The sequence below is a fragment of the Mesoplodon bidens genome (assembly GCF_964165515.1).
Source record: "Mesoplodon bidens genome assembly, chromosome: 18".
Taxonomy (NCBI): Eukaryota; Metazoa; Chordata; class Mammalia; order Artiodactyla; family Ziphiidae; genus Mesoplodon; species Mesoplodon bidens.
This window is the reverse complement of record NC_138175.1, coordinates 5,120,406-5,141,821: the sequence shown is the minus strand read 5'-3', so window position 1 is coordinate 5,141,821 and position 21,416 is coordinate 5,120,406. Positions and strand designations below refer to the sequence as shown.

At 46.5% G+C, this 21,416-nt stretch overlaps 2 protein-coding genes across 4 annotated transcripts in view; one reads left to right on the top strand and one right to left on the bottom strand.

Annotated features, from left to right (window-relative positions):
* Positions 1–6,766, top strand: part of ATP2C2 (ATPase secretory pathway Ca2+ transporting 2) — a gene marked incomplete at its 5' end in the record, with an annotated part of 49,533 nt that extends 42,767 nt beyond the window's left edge. The window contains 7 exons of the mRNA XM_081215304.1: positions 568–734; positions 1,180–1,248; positions 1,326–1,442; positions 2,636–2,783; positions 4,737–4,835; positions 4,933–5,074; positions 6,551–6,766. Of these exons, the coding sequence (XP_081071430.1) occupies positions 568–734; positions 1,180–1,248; positions 1,326–1,442; positions 2,636–2,783; positions 4,737–4,835; positions 4,933–5,074; positions 6,551–6,669 (861 nt within the window). The 3' untranslated portion in view covers positions 6,670–6,766. The remainder of the gene's footprint in view (positions 1–567; positions 735–1,179; positions 1,249–1,325; positions 1,443–2,635; positions 2,784–4,736; positions 4,836–4,932; positions 5,075–6,550) is intronic.
* A 7,362-nt stretch (positions 6,767–14,128) lies between these two features.
* Positions 14,129–21,416, bottom strand: part of MEAK7 (MTOR associated protein, eak-7 homolog) — a 38,123-nt gene continuing 30,835 nt past the window's right edge. For 2 of the 3 annotated variants that reach the window (XM_081216444.1, XM_081216445.1), the window contains one exon: positions 14,130–21,308. In XM_081216444.1, coding sequence (XP_081072570.1) covers positions 21,195–21,308 — 114 coding nt within the window. In that variant the 3' untranslated portion in view covers positions 14,130–21,194. Of the gene's footprint in view, positions 21,309–21,416 lie in introns of all 3 variants that reach the window. The other variant, XM_081216446.1, reaches the window with a different exon arrangement.

Sequence of the window (21,416 nt, the reverse complement as noted above, 5' to 3'; positions counted from 1 at the left end):
GACGTCTCTGTTAGTGATTTTAGTGCTTTTCTAGATACGAAAAGTTGTAAGAATTTGGGTGCATAAAATCTGCTCCTGGAAACAGCCAACCACCTGAAGGCTTGTTCTGGCAGTTCTCCCCTCATTCCCGATCTCCGCCCTGAACTCCTTTCAGGGGCTGTGGAAGGTCAGCGGCTGCAGTGGCCAGTGACTTCATCCTTATAGAACCAGACGGCAAGCGACAGTTTTTAGTTGGTGTGGTGACGGATAACACATTCACGCCTTTGCTCTGTGCCGGGCACTGTCCCCTCTGTGTTCTTAGTTTAGGGCTCACAACAGCCCTGATAAGGAGGGACCGTGCTTCCACTTTGCAGATAGAGAAGCTGAGGTTAGGTTCAGGGCTTGCCCTGTGCCCACAGCTCGTACGGGGGGAACTGGGATTCAGACCCGGGCCAGCTGACCCCAGTGCCCTCTAGAGAGGGGCCTTTGCCGTGGACCACTCAGTGTGAGAGGCGGGGCAGGAGGAGGGAAGGATCTGGAAGGCAGGTCCTCAGGCTGCAGGCCTCCACTGGCCTCCTCTTTCCAAAGGCTTTGCAGGAGTCGGGGGCCATCGTGGCCATGACAGGGGACGGGGTAAACGACGCGGTCGCCCTGAAGTCGGCGGACATCGGGATTGCCATGGGGCAGACAGGGACGGACGTCAGCAAGGAGGCCGCCAACATGATCCTGGTGGACGATGACTTCTCAGCCATCATGTAAGCTGCTCTTTAGGTGTTTCTTCAGTGGCAAAAATGCCTGGGGTGGCAGCCCCCTCCTCTGCTGTGGTGGGTATACACGGTGTCCCCAGGCCCACCCCCCCTCACGGAAAGCAGGGCCACGGGGGCTCCTTCTCCTTGGTGGATCACCGAGGGGCAGGAGGCACTTCGGGAGCCTTGGGTGAGGGCTGGGGTCCCAGGGCTGGGACGAGAGGATGGTCTACAGTCTTTGGACAGAAGAGCGATCGTGGCTTGGGGACCAGTCCCCAGCGGCTGAAGCCACCTGTTAGGACATCGGCATCCTCTACTGGTGATTCCCCGAGAATGCCAGCAAGGAGAAACGTGACCTCTGGTGACACCGTCACTTCCTTTAGCAGGTGACGGAGCTGGCTGACCCTTCTCTCCCGGCCGTCTTTGTGAATAAATGCTTTCTCCTCTCTTGCAGGAATGCGGTGGAGGAAGGCAAGGGGATTTTTCATAACATCAAGAACTTTGTCCGATTTCAGCTGAGCACGTAAGTCGAGGCCGGCGTCCCTGCTGTGTGCCAGGTCTGGGAGCAGCTGGTGACAGTGCCCTGTGTGTGCCCTGCAGGAGCATCTCGGCCTTGAGCCTCATCACACTGTCCACCGTGTGCAACCTGCCCAGCCCCCTCAATGCCATGCAGATCCTGTGGATCAACATCATCATGGACGGGCCGCCGGCGCAGAGGTAAGGCAGTGGGGAGCGTGCAGGGGAGACGGCAAGGGGATGCACCAGGCGCAGGAGGAGGCGTCTGGTGGGCGGGCAGGGGGACGACGAACTTTCTGCTCCTCTGCCTGGAATGCTCTCTCTGAGCTACCTGCATGGCTCGAGCCCTCTCTTCATTCGGGTCACTGCCTCCGAGAAGTCCTCCCTGATTTCTCTAGCAGCAGCTTTCTCCCTCCCAGTCACCTTACCCTGCTTTATTTTTGCCTGGAGGGGAACATATTTCCTTGTTTATCTGATCATAATCCATATCCCCTTTGGGATGTCAGCTTCCTGGGGGCAAGGTTTTTTTGTTCCCTGCAGGATCCCTGACTCCTACAGTGGTGCCCGGCACACACTAGGTGCTCAGGACGTTATTGGCTGGATGAATGAGGAGGGAACGTGAGGCTAACGGAATGAATGATGCAGGAGGAAGGATGGGCCCTGGAGGCAGGGAGGCTGGTGTGAGCGAGCGAGGCACTTCCCTGCTTCTGAGCACAAGGCGGGTGTCGCTGTCGGTGCAGCTGAATTGTTGGTTATTAATCTAATCACCACCGGAGATGGCTTTGCTCCCCGCCACGCCCAGCGAGAGTGCACCTCTTATACGTGCTCTCCCCGGGAACGGAGCGCGAGCAAAGCTGGACCCCAGCCGTATCTGCCCCGCGTGGGTGTCCCCCAGCCTGCTCCCTCCTTGGTGCCCCACACCGTCCACTGGGGCCCAGCCCCGATCCCGCTGCCTTGGAGTTGGCTGAAGGCAGGTCCCCTCAGTTGCTTGGGGGCTCTTCAGTGGGCAGGGCCAGGATCCCATTTCTCCAGGCCAGCTGGGATGAGGCCAGGCCCGAGCTGGGGGCGGGGGTCTCTGAGGTGGCGGGGAACGACCGGGCACCATTCAGGACCACGTGGTCGGCCACAGGCATGGTCTTCTGTCACCGCACTCGTGGCTGGGGATGCGGGAGGGCGGTGGAGCTGCTGGGCTGTCGGTGGGGGTCCAGGCTGTGGCAGCGGAGCAGAGGACGTGAGGCAGGAGGGGCTGGGGACAAGCTGGAGGCACTGCCCGCGCCCATCCAGGCCTTCGATGTGGACCCTTGTGCGTCACTTCGCCGGGTGGCCTCGCGCGTTTAACCACTGCACGTCTTTTCAGTGGTTTATTTCAAAGCGTCCGGTTTTGTTCCGAGCAGCTTGGGGGTAGAGCCGGTCGACAGGGACACCCTCAGGCAGCCACCAAGGCACATCAAGGATGTGATACTCGGCAGAGCCCTCATCCTGAAGATCCTCCTGTCGGCCGCCACCATCATCAGCGGGACCCTCTTCATCTTCTGGAAAGAGGTGGGGGAGTCCTCATGGCCAGTGGGTCTGTGCGGTGGCAGACGCGGGGCAGGGGTGTGGTCCCGGCCCCCAGGGGTGCCGTGGCTGGGGGAGACAAACACACGTGCAGGGCAGGGGGCAGCAGAGGGTGGGGAGGGGCTGCGAGCCAACGCTGCAGAGGTGGACCAGGTGGAAGGGACGTGAGGCCTCACAGGTGGAGAAAAGGCGGCAGATTTTTTTCCTAAATGGGACACAGTGCGTCTCCTGCTTTCTATTATCCCCAGGAGACAATCTGACATCTACTAAAGAAACTCCTGTCTTATTCTCGGGAGGTAACTATGTGGGAGATCTTTTTTTTTTTTGCGGTACGCGGGCCTCCCACTGTTGTGGCCTCTCCTGTTGTGGAGCGCAGGCTCAGCGGCCATGGCTCACGGGCCCTGCCGCTCCGCGGCATGTGGGATCCTCCTGGACCGGGGCACGAACCTGCGTCCCCTGCATCGGCAGGCGGACTCTCAACCACTGTGCCACCAGGGAAGCCCGAGATCTTACTTTTAATTTTTATTTTATATTGGGGTGGAGTTGATTTACAATGTTGTGTTAGTTTCAGGTGTACAGCAAGGTGATTCAGGTATGCATCTACATGTATCCATTCTTTTTCAGAATCTTTTTCCTTATAGGTTATTACAGAATACTGAGTTCCCTGTGCTACACAGTAGGTCCTTGTTGATTATTTACATGTAGTAGTAGTGTGTGTAAATTAATCTCAAACTCCCAATCTATCTTCCCTGCCAACGATTCCCCTTTAGTAACCATAAGTTTGTTTTCGAAGACTGTGAGTCTGTTTGTTTTGTAAATAAGTTCATTTGCATTTTTTTTTAGATTCCACATATAAGTGATATCATATATTTGTCTGGCTTACTTAATATGATAATCTCCAGGTCCATCCATGTTGCTGCAAATGGCATTCATTCTTTTTTTTTATGGCTGAGTAATATTCCATTGTATGTATGTACCACATCTTCTTTATGCATTCCTCTGTTGATGGACGGTGAGGCTGCTTCCATGTTTTGGCTTTTGTGAGTAGTGCTGCTGTGAACATAGGGGTGCAGGTATCTTTTAGAATTATAGCTTTGTCTGGGTAATTCTTAGTTTTTTAAGGCACCTCCATGCTGTTCTCCATTGTGGCTGTATCAATTTACATTCCCACCAACAGTGCAAGAGGGTTCCCTTTTCTCCACACCCTCTCCAGCATTTATTGTTTGTAGGCTTTTTGATGATGGCCGTTCTGACCAGTGTGAGGTGTTATTTCTTACAGTTTTGATTTGCATTTCTCTGATAATTAGCGATGTTGAGGATCTTTTCATGTGCTTCTTGGACATCTGTATGTCTTCTTTGGAGAAATGTCTATTTAGATCTTCTGCCCATTTTCTGACTGGGTTGTTTTGTTGATATTGAGCTATATGTTAATCCATCTGGAGTTTATTGTTGTGTATGGTTAGGGAGTGTTCTAATTTCATTCTTTTACATGTAGCTGTCCAGTTTTCCTAGCACCACTTACCGAAGAGGCCATCTGTTCTCACTGTAGGGGATCCTATTATGCATCACCTTTCCGTGGCCTGCAGGTTCAGGCAGCCCCTGTGCTGAGACGGCCAGTGAGCTAGATAGAGAATTAGGCATGTGGTCGTCCAGGTGTTTAAACCCAGCTCGCCCCTGTGTGGGAGGGGGGATGGGGTGCCGGGCAAGCCCCAGGTCTGTTTTTCGCAGGGGTGTTCCCCACAGCACCCCCAAGGAGCAGCTGGGCTCTTTCTTGCATCCTCAACGGCCCGGAAGGTGGAAGAGGCCCCGCCTTTGTCCAGCACATGTGCTCCGCCAGGCGGGGGGAGAGGCACAGATCTGTCGGTTCTAACACAGGGGTCCTGAGGGCGGAGTCCCCACCTCCCCCGCACCTTCTCACCCTGTGCACTCGCGTTCCAGATGCCCGAAGACAAGGCAAGCACCCCGCGCACCACAACCATGACCTTCACCTGTTTCGTGCTCTTCGACCTCTTCAACGCCTTGACCTGCCGCTCCCAGGTGAGACCCCGCTGCCCCCGGCAGCACCGGCTCCTGCTTTCCCGGCCCTAGTCTCTGGGCGGCTCCTGTGCCCCAACTGTGCCCTTCGTCTCCGCAGACCAAGCTGATAGTCGAGATCGGCTTCCTGAGGAACCGCACGTTCCTCTACTCTGTGCTCGGGTCTGTCCTGGGGCAGCTGGCGGTGATATACCTGCCGCCCCTGCAGAAGGTCTTCCAGACGGAGAACCTGGGGGCGCTCGGTGAGTGGGAGGGGTCACCCGGGACCGCAGCCGTCCTCGCCGCATGCACGGGGCAGCTGCAGACCTCTCCGGGGTGTGAATTCCCCGCATGGGGCCCTCCTGTCCCCAAAGGACTGGGCTCGTTCCTGGACACCTGCACTGGGTAGGAGGGGGCGACGTGATGGGGGGAGTGGAGAAGGCGGGAAACACGGGGGTAGCTCCTAGGAGTCAGGGGAGGGCACAGGGGTCTCAACGTCCCGGCCCACCCCCTCCCTGCCCCAGAGCAGGAGGCTCAGAGCAGGGACGGTGAGGCCCAGGGGCAGCACCAGGATGGACCACAGTCTGGGCTCAGCCTGTGATGTGCTGCCCCAGCTTAGGAGTGAGTTTACCCTGTTGGGGGGTTTTAACAGGGCCTGTGTCACTGGGACCCCACTTACCGGGAGGTAGGAGTGGGCCAGCTGGCAGTTCCTGCTGAAAGGGCCCCATGCAATGACCACAGCTCTCTGGGCCCCAAGCACGCATGCCACGTGGGGGACCCCAGGGACTCCCCTGCATCTTCAGCGGGCTTCTGGCAGATCCGTGGTCTCTCTTCGGAAGCTGCGCCGGGTGGCTTGGCCGCCTCTGCCTGAAACGGTGGTGACAGGGACCAGAAGTGGGAGGAGGCGGCCTGGAGAGCAGCAGTGTAGGGAGGGCACCCGGGTGACCGCCGACCCCGCTTTCCATCGGCAATCCCCGACCCCACTGGGGAGCCAGAGGGTGAGGGGGCTGGCGAGGCAGCCCCCAAGGCAGAGCACAGGGTGGGGCCCATCCCAGGATCATGAAATGCTCAGCAGCATCCGAGGTGGTGGAGACAAGGGCACTGAAATTGGGCAAGACTGGGAACCCTCAGCTGCTTCTTCCCCAAAATCTAAAAAGCAGGGTCCCTGAGGGTATGGAGAAAAGAAAAAAACCTAAAAATGTTTTTTTACAGATGTTTCCATCCACTGGGAATTCAGGAAGCTTCCCAAGTCTAAAGGAAGTACAGGGCCTGTGCTGGGCACCATGTCCGTCACGAATCATTGCCCACAGGGAGCCGAGCAAAGGCTCAGGGGGAGAACATAGGGCCAGCCCTCCACAACGAGCCGGAGTCGGGCTGGACTGGGAGCCTGAGCTGTGGCCGGGGGTGTCTGCTCAGGGAAGGGTCTCCTTCCAGCTGCAGCTTGCATCCTGCCCGCCCCCCAGCTCTGAGCCGCCTGCGAAGGCCAGCTGGTCCTTGTGGAGCTGGCGCTGCAGCGTTTCGGATGCTGGGCTGGGGAGATCTCTGCCCCCTCAGGAGAGGGGCAAGTCTGGTCCTCAGCTCCCGGGTCCGGGCCCCTCACCTCTGTAACTCAGAACGAACCAAGCATGGGGAACAGAACTCCACGGCCCCCTGGGCTCCAGTGCTGGGCAGCGCAGGGCTGGGGACCAGAGGGGCCAGCTTGCACTCTCTGACCTTTTTCTCTCTTCACCTGTTGGCAGATCTATTGCTTTTAACTGGATTGGCCTCCTCCGTGTTCATTTTGTCAGAGCTCTTCAAACTAGGTGAAAAATTCTGCTCCAGAGCCAAGAAAGCCCAGATCCACCAGGAAGATGTATAGTGGACCCTGACCCATGTAAAATTCCCCTAAATCTATATTTTTATGTGACTGTGGCCCTCCCCCTGCCCCGCCTCTTCCGAGAGGAGCTTTCAGGACACCGTGGCGTCAGGTCACTCACCTGGCTATTCCTGGGAAACCGGCCGGGAGCTTGGGCCCAGCCTTGCGTCCATCCACCAGTCTGTCCCGCCAGGCCCTGGGCCAAACAGTGAAGGACCTGCACAGAAACACCTCACTATTTATTAAATCACAATGATTTTTATTAACCACGTCTGGCTACGTATTTGTGCCATAGCTTAGTGCCATGCAGCCCCTGGTAGGATGAGAAGACGGTGGGGGGGAGAGGGCAGGACCCAGGCTTCTGGTCACACTGCCCAATTGAGGCCCCATCTCCTCATCCATTAAAGGGGGGCTTTGGGTATTTTTAAGTGTGATGCCTGGGGCCTGACGATTATTTTGATGGATTTAATCAGCCCTTTCCTACACGTGGCCAGGTGGGAAACGCACAACCTCAGGTTCATGACCACGTATGTGGCGAGAGGCAGTCACATCCTGAACAGCCTAAACAAAAGCCTCGGCTTTTGAGGCTGAACAAGACGTGGCCTTTCCCTCCAGAATCAGGAACCGGAATATGTCCCCCCAGCCTGAGGCTTGTTTCCCACTGGCCCCAAGACTGTTCTTAACACGTGTCCACCCTTCCAGCTGAAAGATGGAAGAGCAGGGAGGTCTGTGGCCGGGCAAAAACAACCACAGAGAACCAGAAATGCAACTCCATCTTTCATGAAATGAGGCCAAAGCTATAACACCCACCCCCCGCCCCGACGCAGGGCTTTCCAGAGAAATCGAACCAACGGGATGGAGAGGAGAGAAAGAAGGACGTTTGTGTTAAGAAGTTGGCTTACGTGACTGTCAGGGCCAGGGAGTCCGACGTTTCCAGCGCTGGCCGACAGGCTGGAGACTCAGGAAGGAGCTGGTACTGCAGGGCTCGGGTCTAGGTTCCTTTCTTCTCGGGGACCTCCGTCTTCTAGCCTTCGATTGGATGAGGCCCGCCCACACGATGAAGGTCATCTGCTTCATTCAGAGTCTACTGGTTTAAATGTTAATCACATCTAAAAACTCCCAGAGACATCTAGGCACCATGGCCTAGCCAAACTGACACACACAAGTGAATCACTACACCCAGCCACAGGAGCTGTGAGACAGGCTACCCCGGGTGGTAACACCCAGGCCAGACAGGGTGAAGAAGATCAAAGTGGACCCCTGAAGCTCCCAGGCAAAGCCCACATTCCTCCAAAGTAAGATTCACAGCCTCACTAGGCTCCTTGGCCCCAAGTGACACCAGAGCTAAATGAGGAGACACACATATAAGCCATCCCCACAAGAGGGAGGGGGCTGGCTGGAGAAGACCCCTTTGGGGCAGGGGTGATACCTGCCCACAGCTACCAACCTTTAGTGACTGCCTAGACGTAAAGGCTAAATAACGTCACACACACACAGCCTGCTACGGGGCTTCTCTCTGAGTCAGGGACACTCCCTGCTGCTCCCTCCCTTTTCAGGATTCTTCAGCAAATTGCTGGCCCAAGCAATAGGTTTCTCATTAAAAATAGTAATAATAAGGGCTTCCCTGGTGGTGCAGCGGTTGAGAGTCCGCCTGCCGATGCAGGGGACACGGGTTCGTGCCCAGGTCCGGGAAGATCCCACATGCCGTGGAGCGGCTGGGCCCGTGAGCCATGGCCGCTGAGCCTGCGCGTCCGGAGCCTGTGCTCCGCAACGGGAGAGGCCACAACAGTGAGAGGCCCGTGTACTGCAAAAATAAATAAATTAATAATAATAATAATAATAAAAATAACTAGGGTCGATTGATACTTGGAATAGAAACAACAAAAAAGTATTCTTAACCCTTACTTATACCATACAGAACAAGCCAGGATAAAGTGCAAATGTAAAAGGTAAAACAGTAAAGCTTTTGAAAGAAAAAATAGGGATAGGTAAATTTTTACCAAATAAGACACAAAGAGCTAGCCACTAAGTGTTATATATACCGGATCGACTGGACTACATGCAAGTGAAGACCCTCTTCTCGCCAAGGATGTAATAGAACAGGACCATTAAGCAGCTTAGCTCCATTTATTTTTATAGAACTCCACCCATCAACAGCAGGGGGCCGTTCACCAAAATAAAGACAGTAAAGAAAGACCAGAAAACAATGAAGTCAAAGGCAAAAATAGAAAAATAAAATCAAAAGCCAGTTCTTTGAAAAATCAATGGAAGTGTCAGTCTTGCTAAAGGTTCATCAAAGGGAAAAAAAGATACAAACTACCAATATTAGGAATGAGAGATGGTGTATCACACAGATCCCAGTATATCATACAGATCTCTCAAGATATTCCAAAAATAAAGGAACACTAAGAACAACTTTATGCACTTAAACTTAACAAGTTAGATGAAATAAACCAATTCCTTGAAAACCACAAACTACTAAAACTCACTGAAGATGAAATAATACATAATCTGAGTAGTCGTATAACTAGCAAAGACACTGAAGTTATCATTAAAACCGTCCCCCAAAAAGGAAATCACCAAAGCCAGATGGTTTCACTGGTAAATGTTACTAAATGTTTAAAGAAATAACAATCCTGCACAATCTCTTCCAGGAAATAAGAGAACACTTCTCAACTCATTTTATGAAGCTAACATTACCCTGATATCAAAACCATACAAACACAGTACCATAGACCAACATCCCTCATGAATGCAGAGATAAGAATCCTCAATGAAATATTAGCAAATTGGATCCAGCCATATATAAAGAGTACAAGACACCAAGAGCAAGTGGGATTAATCCAAGAATGAAAAGCTAGGTCAATATTCAATAATCAATGCAATCCACCATATTAATAGTCTAGAGAAGGAAAACCACAGGTCATATCAATTGAAGCAGGAAAAGCATTCATAACATTCAAACCCCATTCATGATAAAAACTCAGTGAACTAGGAATAGAAGGAAACTTCTTGAACCAAATGAAAATTATCTAGAAAAAATAAAAAACAAAAAACCCTGTAGTCAACATCATACTTAATGATGAAAGACTGAATGCTTCCCCCATAACATTAAGAGCAAAGCAAAGATGTCCAGCCTCACCACTCCTATTCAGCATAATAGTGGAATTCCTAGTCAGTGCAATAATAGCAAGAAAAGAAAATTAAAAGGCACTGGAAAAGAGATTTAAAAGGGGGAAATAAAACTGTCCCTATTCACATGACACTGTATGTAGAAACTCCCAAGGAATCTAAAACACAAAAACCTTTCCAGAACCAATAAGTGAGTCTAGGAAAGCCACAGATAAAAGGTTAACAAAAAATCACTGGTATTTCTATATACTAGCAATGAACAATTGGAAACTGAAAATTTAAACGTAATACACATTTACAATGAAGCAAATTGAAATAAGTATAAACTAACAAAACATGTTTAGGATCTGTTTGTGTGCTGCAAACTACCAATGAAAGAAATCAGAGAAAACCTAAAAAAACGGGGAGACATACTGTGTTCATGCCTTGGAAGGCTCAATATAGTAAAGATATCAGTTCTTCCTAAATTGGTCTACAGACTTAACACAATTTCTATCAAAATCTCAGCAGGATCTTTTTTTAAGACAGATAATCTTATTCTAAAATTTATATGAAAAGACAAAGGAACTATAAAATAGATAAAACAATTCTGAAAAAGAGGCAAAAAGTTGGAAGAAACATATTTCCTGGTTTTAAGACTTACTATATAGCTACAGTAATCAAGACAGGGCAATATTGGTAAAGTAACAGACACACAGATCAATGTCAGAATTGAGTCCAGAAATAGTCCCACACAAGTATAGCCAATTTATTTTTGACAAAAAGCCAACAGCAATTCAAGGGAGAAAAAATACTCATTTCAACAAATGGTGCTGCAACAACTGGACATCCATAGCAAAAAAGAACCTCTTATACTTTCTACAAAAATTAACCAAAAATGGGCAATAGACCAAATCATAGAAGAAAACAAAAGAGAAAATGTTTGGAATTGAGGATTAGGCAAAGAGTTCTTAGACATGACACCAAAAGTACTACCCATAAAAGAAAAGAAAAATTGATAAATTGAATTTCACAAATTTAAAAAATTTTACTCATGAAAGTTACAATTAAGAGAATTTTTTAGAACCTACACACTGAAAGAAAAGCATTATCAAATCATATCTAACAAAGGACTTGGAGCCAGAATATTTTTTAAATCTCAAAACTTAACAGTTAAATTTTAGAAAAAGGGCAGAATTCTTGAACTGAGTCTTCACCAAAGAGGACAAACCCATGGTAAGTAAGCACAAGAAAAGATGTTCAACATCATTAACCAGTAGGGAAAGGCAACCTTAACCCACAATGAAATACACTGCACACCTATCAAAGTGGCTAAAATAAAATACTGACAATACTAAGTGATGACAAGGATGCAAAGCATCTGGAACTCTTATATGTTGCTGATGGGGACGTAAATGCTACAGCCTCTCTGGAGAACTTCGAAACATCCTGTAAACTTTAACATACACTTAGCACGTGACCCATCAATCCTACTCCTAGGTATTGATCCTAAAGGTGACTTATCACAAAAATCTGTGCATGAAAGTTCATGGCAGGTTTATTTACAAGAGCCAAATCTTAGAAATAACCCAAATGTCCTTAAGAGAGTGAACAGATAAAGAAACTGGTACAACCATACACTGGAATGCTCCCCAGCAATGAGAAGGAACATACACAGAACAACTTGGATGGATCTCATGGGTATTATGCTGAGTGATAGTATCCAGTCTTAAAAGGTTACATACTAAATGGTTCCATTTACAGAGATCCCCAAGGTGACAAAATTATAATGATGGAAAATGGATTTGAGGTTGCTAAGGGTAGGATTAAGAGGGTGCGACTGTCGAGGGAGAACCTGAAGGAGTCTGGGGGTGACAGGACAGTTCTGTATCCCAATTGTAGTGGTGGTTTCACTGATCTACACGTGTAGTAAAATTTCATATAACTTGTGGCAGGGGTCCCCAAGACTACCCTCAGGCTCAGTGATTCTCTAGGACTCACAAGAAGAGGACAACCAGAGGCTCTGTGTTTTGAACTCTCCCAGATTCTTCCCTTTGTCTGGTTCTCATTTGTATCCTTTCCCTGTAATAAATATGACCATCAGTATGATAGGTTTCCATGAGGTTTTTTTTTGTTTTTTGTTTTTTTAGCAAATTATCCAACCTGAGGGTGGTTTGGGGAATTCCCTGAACTTGCAATTGGTTTCAGAAGTCTTGGGTAGACTTTGCTATCTGGAGGACTGTGCCCTTAACTTCAAGTAGGCCTCAAATCAAGTACTATGGAAAAACTGGTAAAATTCACATAAGGTTTGAGCTGTTTAGTTCATAGTATTGCATTAACTCTGATTTCCTGGTTTTGATCATTTGGTCTGTGGTTATTTAAGATGTTTTTATTGGGGGAAGCTGGGTGATGGGCACACAGGAACTCTCTGCACTATTTTTACAACTTCTATGTCAATCTAAAATTATTTCAAAATAAAGTTCAAGGAAAAAAAAAAGACTCAAGAAAATTGAGCAAAAATATACCAGGCAAATGCAGACAACAACTTACTCAACAGGGGTGACACTACTAATGTCAGATGAGATTTTAAAAATCCAGGCCAAAAGCATTCAGTGAGACAAAGAAGGGAATTTAATAAGACATAACCACCACCAAAAATCTAATAGGCCTGGGTATATACCAACACAACATCCAAATTCATAGAGCACAGTAGAGAAAATTTAGGAAAAACACAGAAACTTCACTAGGAGACTCTTAACTGACCACAAGCAAGGAAATAAATTGATCTCAAAAAGTAGATAGAGGTGACCTCCCTCATCACTAACCTGCCATGTAAGGACACCACCGAAACCTCGATTGATTCCAGGAAGTAGATGTGATACAGTCGACCTCTCTAATCACTGTTCAACAAAACCACAAAAGAATCTGTGGAGAAATTCTCTAGCACACCAAAATTGTAAAACTCTTGGGCCCAAGAGAAAATCAAAATGGAACTGCAGAAAACCTGGAAGCTCATCACACACACACCAATCAGAATCTGTAAATGCAATGATCGCGCCACAAGGTAAAGCAGAGCTCACAGAAAAAAAGTAGTAGCCCCATATATTCTCATTTACTTCTATTTATTTAGTCATTTAACAATCAACTCAAAAAAATGAAAATGAAAAATAAATATAAAACAGCAAAAATAATATAAAAACAATATTAACTACAAACAAAATTGGTAGAACGTAACCTAGGGAAAAAAATGAAAGGAAAACACAGAAAAAAATCTACAACTATGAAAAATTTCAAATATTTCAGTCAATCTATGTAAATTAATTTGAAGACATAAATGATGTGGAAAATTTACTAAGAAATATAAAAAATCATCAAAACTGATCCCAGCAGAGATTTCAGACAACCCAGATGATTAAAAAAAAAAAAAAAAAAGATAAGGTTATCAATAATTAACCCCTTCCCTCCACCACCAAACTAAGAAATACCAGATGAATTCTACCCAAAGTTTAAAGAACTCCTTTCATTTGCATTTTCTAGAACCGGGAAGACAGAAAGATTCTAGATTACTTTTGTAGGGCCAGCACAATTTTAAAGTGTGACTTACATAAAATCTGACCAAAACAAGAAACCACAGACCAACTCATTTATACACACTGCCACAAAAACGCTAATAAACATGGGCCAACTGAATGAACACATTAAGAGTGACAGTTTCAAGCACAAAGATGGGGACTTCCCTGGTGGCACAGTGGTTAATAATACACCTGCCAATGAAGGAGACATGGGTTCAAGCCCTGGTCCGGGAAGATCCCACGTGCCACAAGCAACTAAGCCCGTGTGCCACAACTACTGAGCCTGTGTGCCACAACTACTTAAGCCCATCCTCTGCAACGAGAAGCCACCGCAATGAAAAGTCTGCACACTGCAGTGAAGAGTAGCCCCCGCTCGCTGCAACTAGAGAAAGCCCACGTACAGTAATGAAGACCCAATGCAACCAAAAATAAATAAATAAAATTTAAAAGAATTTTTTTTTTTTTTTTTTTTTTGTGGTATGCGGGCCTCTCACTGTTGTGGCCTCTGCCATTGCGGAGCACAGGCTCCGGATGCGCAGGCTTAGCAGCCATGGCTCACGGGCCAAGCCACTCCACGGCATGTGGGATTCTCCCGGACCGGGGCACGAACCCGTGTCCCCTGCATCGGCAGGCGGACTGTCAACCACTGCGCCACCAGGGAAGCCCCCAAATTTTTTTTTTTGAAGCACAAAGATGGCTCAGTATTTGGAACCTTAATATTTGGAAGAATTTGGTATTTCTTATTAATAACTCTGAAGAAAAACATGGATGCTAAAAAAAAAGCTTTTTATAAAATTGAACATTTACTCTTGACACTCTTAATAACAAATACAAATGGGTACTTTCTTTGCATGAAAAGTGTATACTTATATATATATATGTATATATGAAGCATCTCAAAACAAAAGCCAGCATCACACTTAATGTATAAAAGACTAGATGCATTTCCATTCAAGTCAGAAATAAGAAGGATGCATCGTTATTGTTAAAATTCATAAAGTATTTGCTGATACAATTAATCAAGAGGAAGAAATGAAAGGTCTAGGAATCAGGTAGGGAAATTATCCTTATTTCCAGGTATGCCATCATAATAGCTGCAATCAACACAGTGTACACCTTAAACTATACAACCTTATGTGTCAATTATATCTCAATAAAGCTGGGGGCGGGGGGGAAAAAGAAATCACACAAGCCAAAACGTAACAGAAAGATGCTTTAAAGTACCAGGGGGAAAATGTCAAAATATCTTAAAAAAAAAAAAAAAAAAAAAGCAAAAAACGATCCTTCAAAAATAAAGGGAAGGACTTCCCTGGTGGTGCAGTGGTTAAGAATCCACCTGCCAATGCAAGGGACACGGGTTTGATCCCTGGTCCGGGAAGATCCCACATGTCACAGAGCAACTAAGCCCGTGCACCACAACTACTGAGCCCATGCATCGCAACTACTGAAGCTCATGCGCCCTAGAGCCTGCACGCCACAACTACTGAGCCCGCGTGCCTAGAGCCCGTGCTCCACAACAAGAGAAGCCGCCGCAGTAAGAAGCCCACATCAAAGAGTAGCCCCTGCTCACAGCAATTAGAGAAAGCTGCACGCAGCAACGAAAACCCAACGCAGCCAAAATAAAATAAAGGCAAAATTTTTTTTTCAGACAAAAAGAATCATAACAGCTGCAAACTCCCAGAGAATTCATAGATTATCAGAAACAATGAACAGCAGTGGTTCTCTGTGTGAGGTCCCCAGACCAGTCACAGCAGCATCACCTGGGAATTTATTAGCAATGTAAATTCTCTAGTCCCTCCCCAGAACTACTGAATCAAACTCTGGGAGTGGAGGTCCCCAGTCTGTACTTTAAGAAGCCCTCTAGGTGATTCTGATGCGGGCTCAAGGTCGAGAACCACTAGATAAAAGAATTCAGTAAGGTAACGGGGTACAACACTATGTAGAAAAATCAAGAGCTTTCCAATGTTCAAAGAACCATCAGTTGGGGCGGGGGGCAAGTCCACTCACAGTGCCAGCAATGACAACAAAAATTTACATAGCAAACTGAGATGTTCCTGTTCTTGGATAAGAAGAATCAGCATTAGCCAATGTCAGTTCTGCTTACGTTCATTGATACTTAATGCCATCTTGAAAATACTATCAAAAAAAAAGAAAAAGAAAATACTATCAAACTTCTTAGACGTAGTCAAAGTGCTACCAAAGATCAGACAAAATAAGCAGGCAAGTATTTGAAGGAAAAACAAAACAAAGAAACAAAAAAACCCAGTAGTAATAAAGGAATAGCTCTTACATCTTTCTATCATAAAACTCTGATAATTAAAAGATGAGACAGAGACCTTCAGTGAGAAAGTAGCATTTTAAGTCAGTGGGAAAGAGACACAGAGTTTAGTATAAAGTGTACTGGAATTTATTTGGGGGTAAGATAGAGGTATATTTTAAAATATAGTTTGAGCCAAAGCAATCTTGAGAAAGAAAAACAGAACTGGAGGAATCAGGCCCCATGACTTCAGACTATACTTCAAAGCTACAGTAATCAAAACAGTATGGTACTGGCACAAAAAAACAGAAATATAGATCAATGGAACAGGATAGAAAGCCCACGCATCTATGGTGAATTAATCTATGACAAGGGAGGCAAGACTGTACAATGGAGAAAAGACAGTCTCTTCAATAAGTGGTGCTGGGAAAACTGGACAGCTACATGTAAAAGAATGAAATTAGAACATTCTTTAACACCATACACAAAAATAAACTCAAAATAGACCTAAATGTAATACCAGATACTATAAAACTCTTAGAGGAAAACATAGGACACTCTTTGACATAAATCGCAGCAATATCTTTTTTGATCTGTCTCCTAGAGTAATAGAAATAAAAACAAAAATAAACAAATGGGACCTAATTGCACTCAAAAGCCTTTGCACAGCAAAGGAAACCATAAACAAAATGAAAAGACAACCCACAGAATGGGAGAAAATATTTGCAAACGAAGCAACCGACAAGGGCTTAATCTCCAAAACATGCAAACAGCTCATGAAGCTCAATATCAAAAAAACAAACAACCCAATCAAAAAATGGGCAGAATACCTAAATAGACATTTCTCCAAAGAAGACATACAGATGGCCAACAGGCACATGAAAAGATGCTCAACATCGCCAATTATTAGAGAGATGCAAATCAAAACTACAATGAGGTACCACCTCACACAGGTCAGAATGGCCATCATCAAAAAGCCTACAAACAATAAATGCTGGAGAGGGTGTGGAGAAAAGGGAACCTTCCTACACTGTTGGTGGGAATGTAAACTGGTAGAGCCACTATGGAGAACAGTATGGAGGTTCCTTAAAAAACTAAAAACAGACTTGCTATATGATCCAACAATCCCACTACTGGGCATATATCGGGGGGAAAACCATGGTTCGGAAGGATACATGCACCCCAATGTTCATTGCAGCACTATTTACAGAAGCCAAGACATTGAAGCAACCTAAATGTCCATCGACAGAGGAATGGATAAAGAACATGTGGTACATATATACAATGGAATATTACTCAGCCATTAAAAGGAATGAAATAATGCCATTTGGAGCAACATGGATGGACCTGGAGACTATCATACTAAGTGAAGTGAGCCAGACAGAGAAAGACAAATATCATATGATATCGCTTGTATGAGGAATCTTTAAAAAATGATACAAATGAATTCATTTACAAAACAGAAACAGACTCACAGACTTCGAAAACAAACTTATGGTTGCCAAAGGGGAAAGGCAATGGGGGGATAAACTGGAAGTTTAGGATTGACATGTACACACTACTATATGTAAAACAGATAACCAACAAGGACCTACTATACAGCACAGGGAACTCTACTCGATATTCTATAACAACATACATGTGAAAAGAAGTTGGAAAATAACATATAGGTATAACTGAATCACTTTGCTGTACACCTGAAACTAATACAACATTGTAAATCAACTATAATAGTTCAATATAAAATAAAAAAATTTAAAAAGAGAATCAAAACAACAAATAAATAAAAAATTAAAATACGTTTTGAATGGATCAAAGATTCAGAAGTATAAGTGGAAAGCGCAGTAGTAGTAGAAGAAAACATGGTATTTCTTTTTGTTTAATCTCAGAGTGGAGAAAAACTTCCTAAGCAAACCACAGATCTCAGAAGCTGGCAAATATGAGGACATCAAATGCAAAATTTATGTACGGAAAAATAAAGGCAGACAAACTGGAGAGAACATTTACCACACATGGCCAATGCCATTTTACTTAATTCATAAGAGCACTCTTGGAATTCCCTGGTGGCACAGTGGTTAAGAATCCGCCTGCTAATGCAGGGGACACAGGTTTGAGTCCTGGTCCGGGAAGATCCCACATGTCGCGGGGCAACTAAGCCCGTGCACCAGAACTACTGAGCCTGCGCTCTAGAGCCCACGAGCCACAACTACACAGCCCGCGTGCCACAGATACTGAAGCCCGCACGTCTAGAGCCCATGCTCCACAACAAGAGAAGCCACTGCAACGAGAAGCCCATGCACTGCAACGAAGAGTAGCCCCCGCTCGCCACAACTAGAGAAAGCCTGCGCGTGCAGCAATGAAGACCCAACACAGCCAAAAATAAATAAATAAATAAAATGTATTTTAAAACAAGAGCACTCTTGCAAACCAATAAACCCACACCCTCGGAAACCAGGTGAGGGATAGGACACACACCGTTCCTGAAAAATGAAGCTCTTCACTGTCATTCATAAGAGAAATAGAAAAAAAATTTAGTTTTCAGGCATCAGGTAAACAAAAACTAAATTTTAATATAGTACTGGTGAAAACATGGCAAACGGGCATTCCAGGTCTCAAAAGTATAAATCTAGCTTGAAAGAGGTTCATTTGTTAATATCTAAATAAAAAAGCATGTACCTTTTGATCCAGAAATTCAGCTTCAAAGAGTTTATTCGCCAGACAAAACCACACCAAGATGTATATAAACGATATTCATTCCAGTAACGATTAGCTACAAACAGACCGTTCCCCAGCCGGGGATGGCTGAACACCAGAAAGGATGGGGCATCCATCTCCTGGGACATAACATAGACAATGAGAATAAATGGGTAGATACAGAGCAATTTCCACCCAAAACAAAGGTGAGGGTCAGACCAGTGGGTACAACACGTTACCTCTTGGGAACAAAATGCTGGAGCGGAGGCAGGAGGAAGACTTAGCTTTCAAGGTACATCCTTTTGTATTTTGACCTTTTTTGCTGTGTATGCGTAAGCTAATTTTTTAATTAAAAAAAAATACGGTGGATCTATCAACCGATGGATGGATAAAGAATATGTGGTGTGCATATATATACATACATGTGAATATGTGGTGTGTGTGTACATATATATATAATGGAATATTACTCAGCCATAAAAAAGAATGAAATTTTGCCATTTGCAGCAACATGGATGGACTTGGAGGGCATTATGCTAAATGAAATAAGTCAGACAGAGAAAGACAAATACTGTCTGGTATCACTTATACGTGAAATCTAAAAAATACAACAAACTAGTGAATAAAATGAAAAAGAAGCAGACTCACAGATACAGAGACCAAACTAGTGGTTACCAGTGGGGAGGGGCAATGGGGGGGGAATTATGGGATTATATAAGATCATGTGTGTGAAACCTTTTAAAACTGTAAAGCACTGGAGAATTTAAAGATTCTTCCATTCAATAAAAAAAAATTTCCAGAAAAAAATATGGTGGGGGAAAAAAGTAACAACAGCCATGCCATACCATGAACAGCGTTTCTTCACTCCTTCCTTCCAGCGCCTAGCAGGGGCCCTTATGAGTCTTCACCTCCAGGGAGACCGCTAGTCCTTACAACCTGAATTCTTATTCCCATTTTATCAAAGAACAAACTCATCACATGTTAAAACTAGCATCACGGGTTTCTCAGGCCCAGGAGGAGCGTGGTTCCTCGGGTCCTGTGGCCCTGGGCACGGCTGACACCAAACTGGTCTGTGTGCTCGGGACCACACGTGCTGGGGAATCACACGGCTGCCCCACACCCCTTGTGAGGGCCGAACACCCCCAGGTGACCAAGCGCCTGGGCTGGGCGCCCAGCTTCCCTCATGGAGGTGTGCTGTCTTAGGAAACCGTCAGGCCCCCAGGTATGACCTGCACTCTCGTTAGAAGAGGCACAAGGCAGAAAACAGGCGGGCAGACACATCCAGCCTCTCTGACAGCCACAGACAGAGGCGGTGGTAAGGGGTCTTCAACGGACCTTTTATTAGTGAGGCATTATTTCATTGCATTTTTCTAAAAAAAATATTCTGTAAGACACTGAAGACTCGGGGCCTAATTCTTCCGATTATGGTAAGGATATCTGAGGGTCCTAAGATGCTGCATCTGCTTCCCATCAATTAAGAAGGCACAAAATGTACCTGAGAAGCTATTAAAAACTAGCTTTTTATAAGGAAAATCAATCATGACCGAGTGTGCATGTCACTGTCTGAGCACTTCTCTTCCGAAGGCCCACGTGCAAGGCCTTCTGCTCAGGGCTCAGCGCAGAGTTTGATGAGCCTCCCGGTAGAAAATGCAGAGCCTGTAAAATGCAAACAGCTCGGTTTACTATGGCTTATAACTGGGGGCAACTCAGTAACAAGGCAGCATTTTCGTCAGATCTGCAGAAGGGCAATGTGTAGCAAAGGAGAAAGCTCCGCTGAGCGGGATTCTCGGTGTGTCCGGAGGTTCTTCAGGCCGCCTCCGAGGGATGCAGGGACTGGAAGGGACACGGCAGCCCTGCCTGAGGTCCAGCCCACCAACATCTCTGCTAGCCCTTCAGGGTCACTGTTCGTTTAAAGCAAGTCCACGCTGTCAAAGTACCCAACATCCCCTCGGGAAGCAGCATGGGGTGGGGGTGATGCTGGGAGGTCAGGAGCCCGGGCCAGTCAAGTTACTCACCACCAATTCCTGCGACAAGCCATACGTGTATTAACAGGAATCTTAGCCTCAGGGCCCCGCATGTCCCCACGTTTAAATTAGTAGGAGAACCACAACTTTGCTTCTCTGTAGACCTCCTGGTTTTCCCATTTGCTCATAGCACAGATTCACTTAACTCATCATTGACTGGGGGATTTTTGCAGAAACTAACGCCTGAGGACAGCAATTTGTTATGTAAATGAATACTGAAACGTCTCCGGTCAATGATGTTTGGGTAACAAAAGACGCATTAATAAGTCTCTGGTCAGTAATGTGTTAAAAACAGCTGAGAAAGGCAGATACTGAAACTTACTGAAGACCCATGTCACCGTTATCTTCAAAATCTCCAGCTATTACCCCCGTTAGTACACTCTTGTGCTTTTTTTTTTTTTTTTTCGAAATACAGAAATTCCATGTCAGAGGAAGCTGTTCCCCAAAGCGTTGAGATTCCCATCTGAGCACCTCTGCCCTTTACCAGTAGAAATGGGACATCGAGGCTTTTATCTGGGAGGCCTGTGCAGAGGCCAAGTGACCCTCAGTGAGTGGACACCCCCCCCTACAGCAAGAACTCAAATCCCCAACCACTGCTAATTCCAGTCGGCCTCAAACGTCTCAGCATCGTCTTTGGATTTCATCTGTACAAAATGAGCAAAGTCTAAGAATCAAGTTGGTAATTGGACACTCAGGATTTCGGGGGAGACACACCCACCAATCGATATATAGCATCAGAGGAACTGTACTCTGTTTCAATTAGGCACCTCCAGGACCACCTAGACGTGACCAGCACGCTCTGGATTAAAGTAAAGCACAGTCTGCAGGCTGTGCTCCAGCTCCAGGAAGGCCCGTGCTGGGGGCTCCTCCTCACTGGTCATCAGGCACCTCCCGGAGCCCTTCGCTGTGGCGAATCCGCCCACTGACTTCCAGCAGGGCCTGGGCCGCAGGGTCCACGTCCAGAACGCTCTTGGTGTTCTTGGCCTTGGGAAGAAGGGAAGGATGGGTGTGTTCAGTGACCAAAACCAGGCAGTGACGTCCTGCTGCTGTCAAGTTTATCAGAGGGGAATTTCCCACTGTTGCCACAAGGGA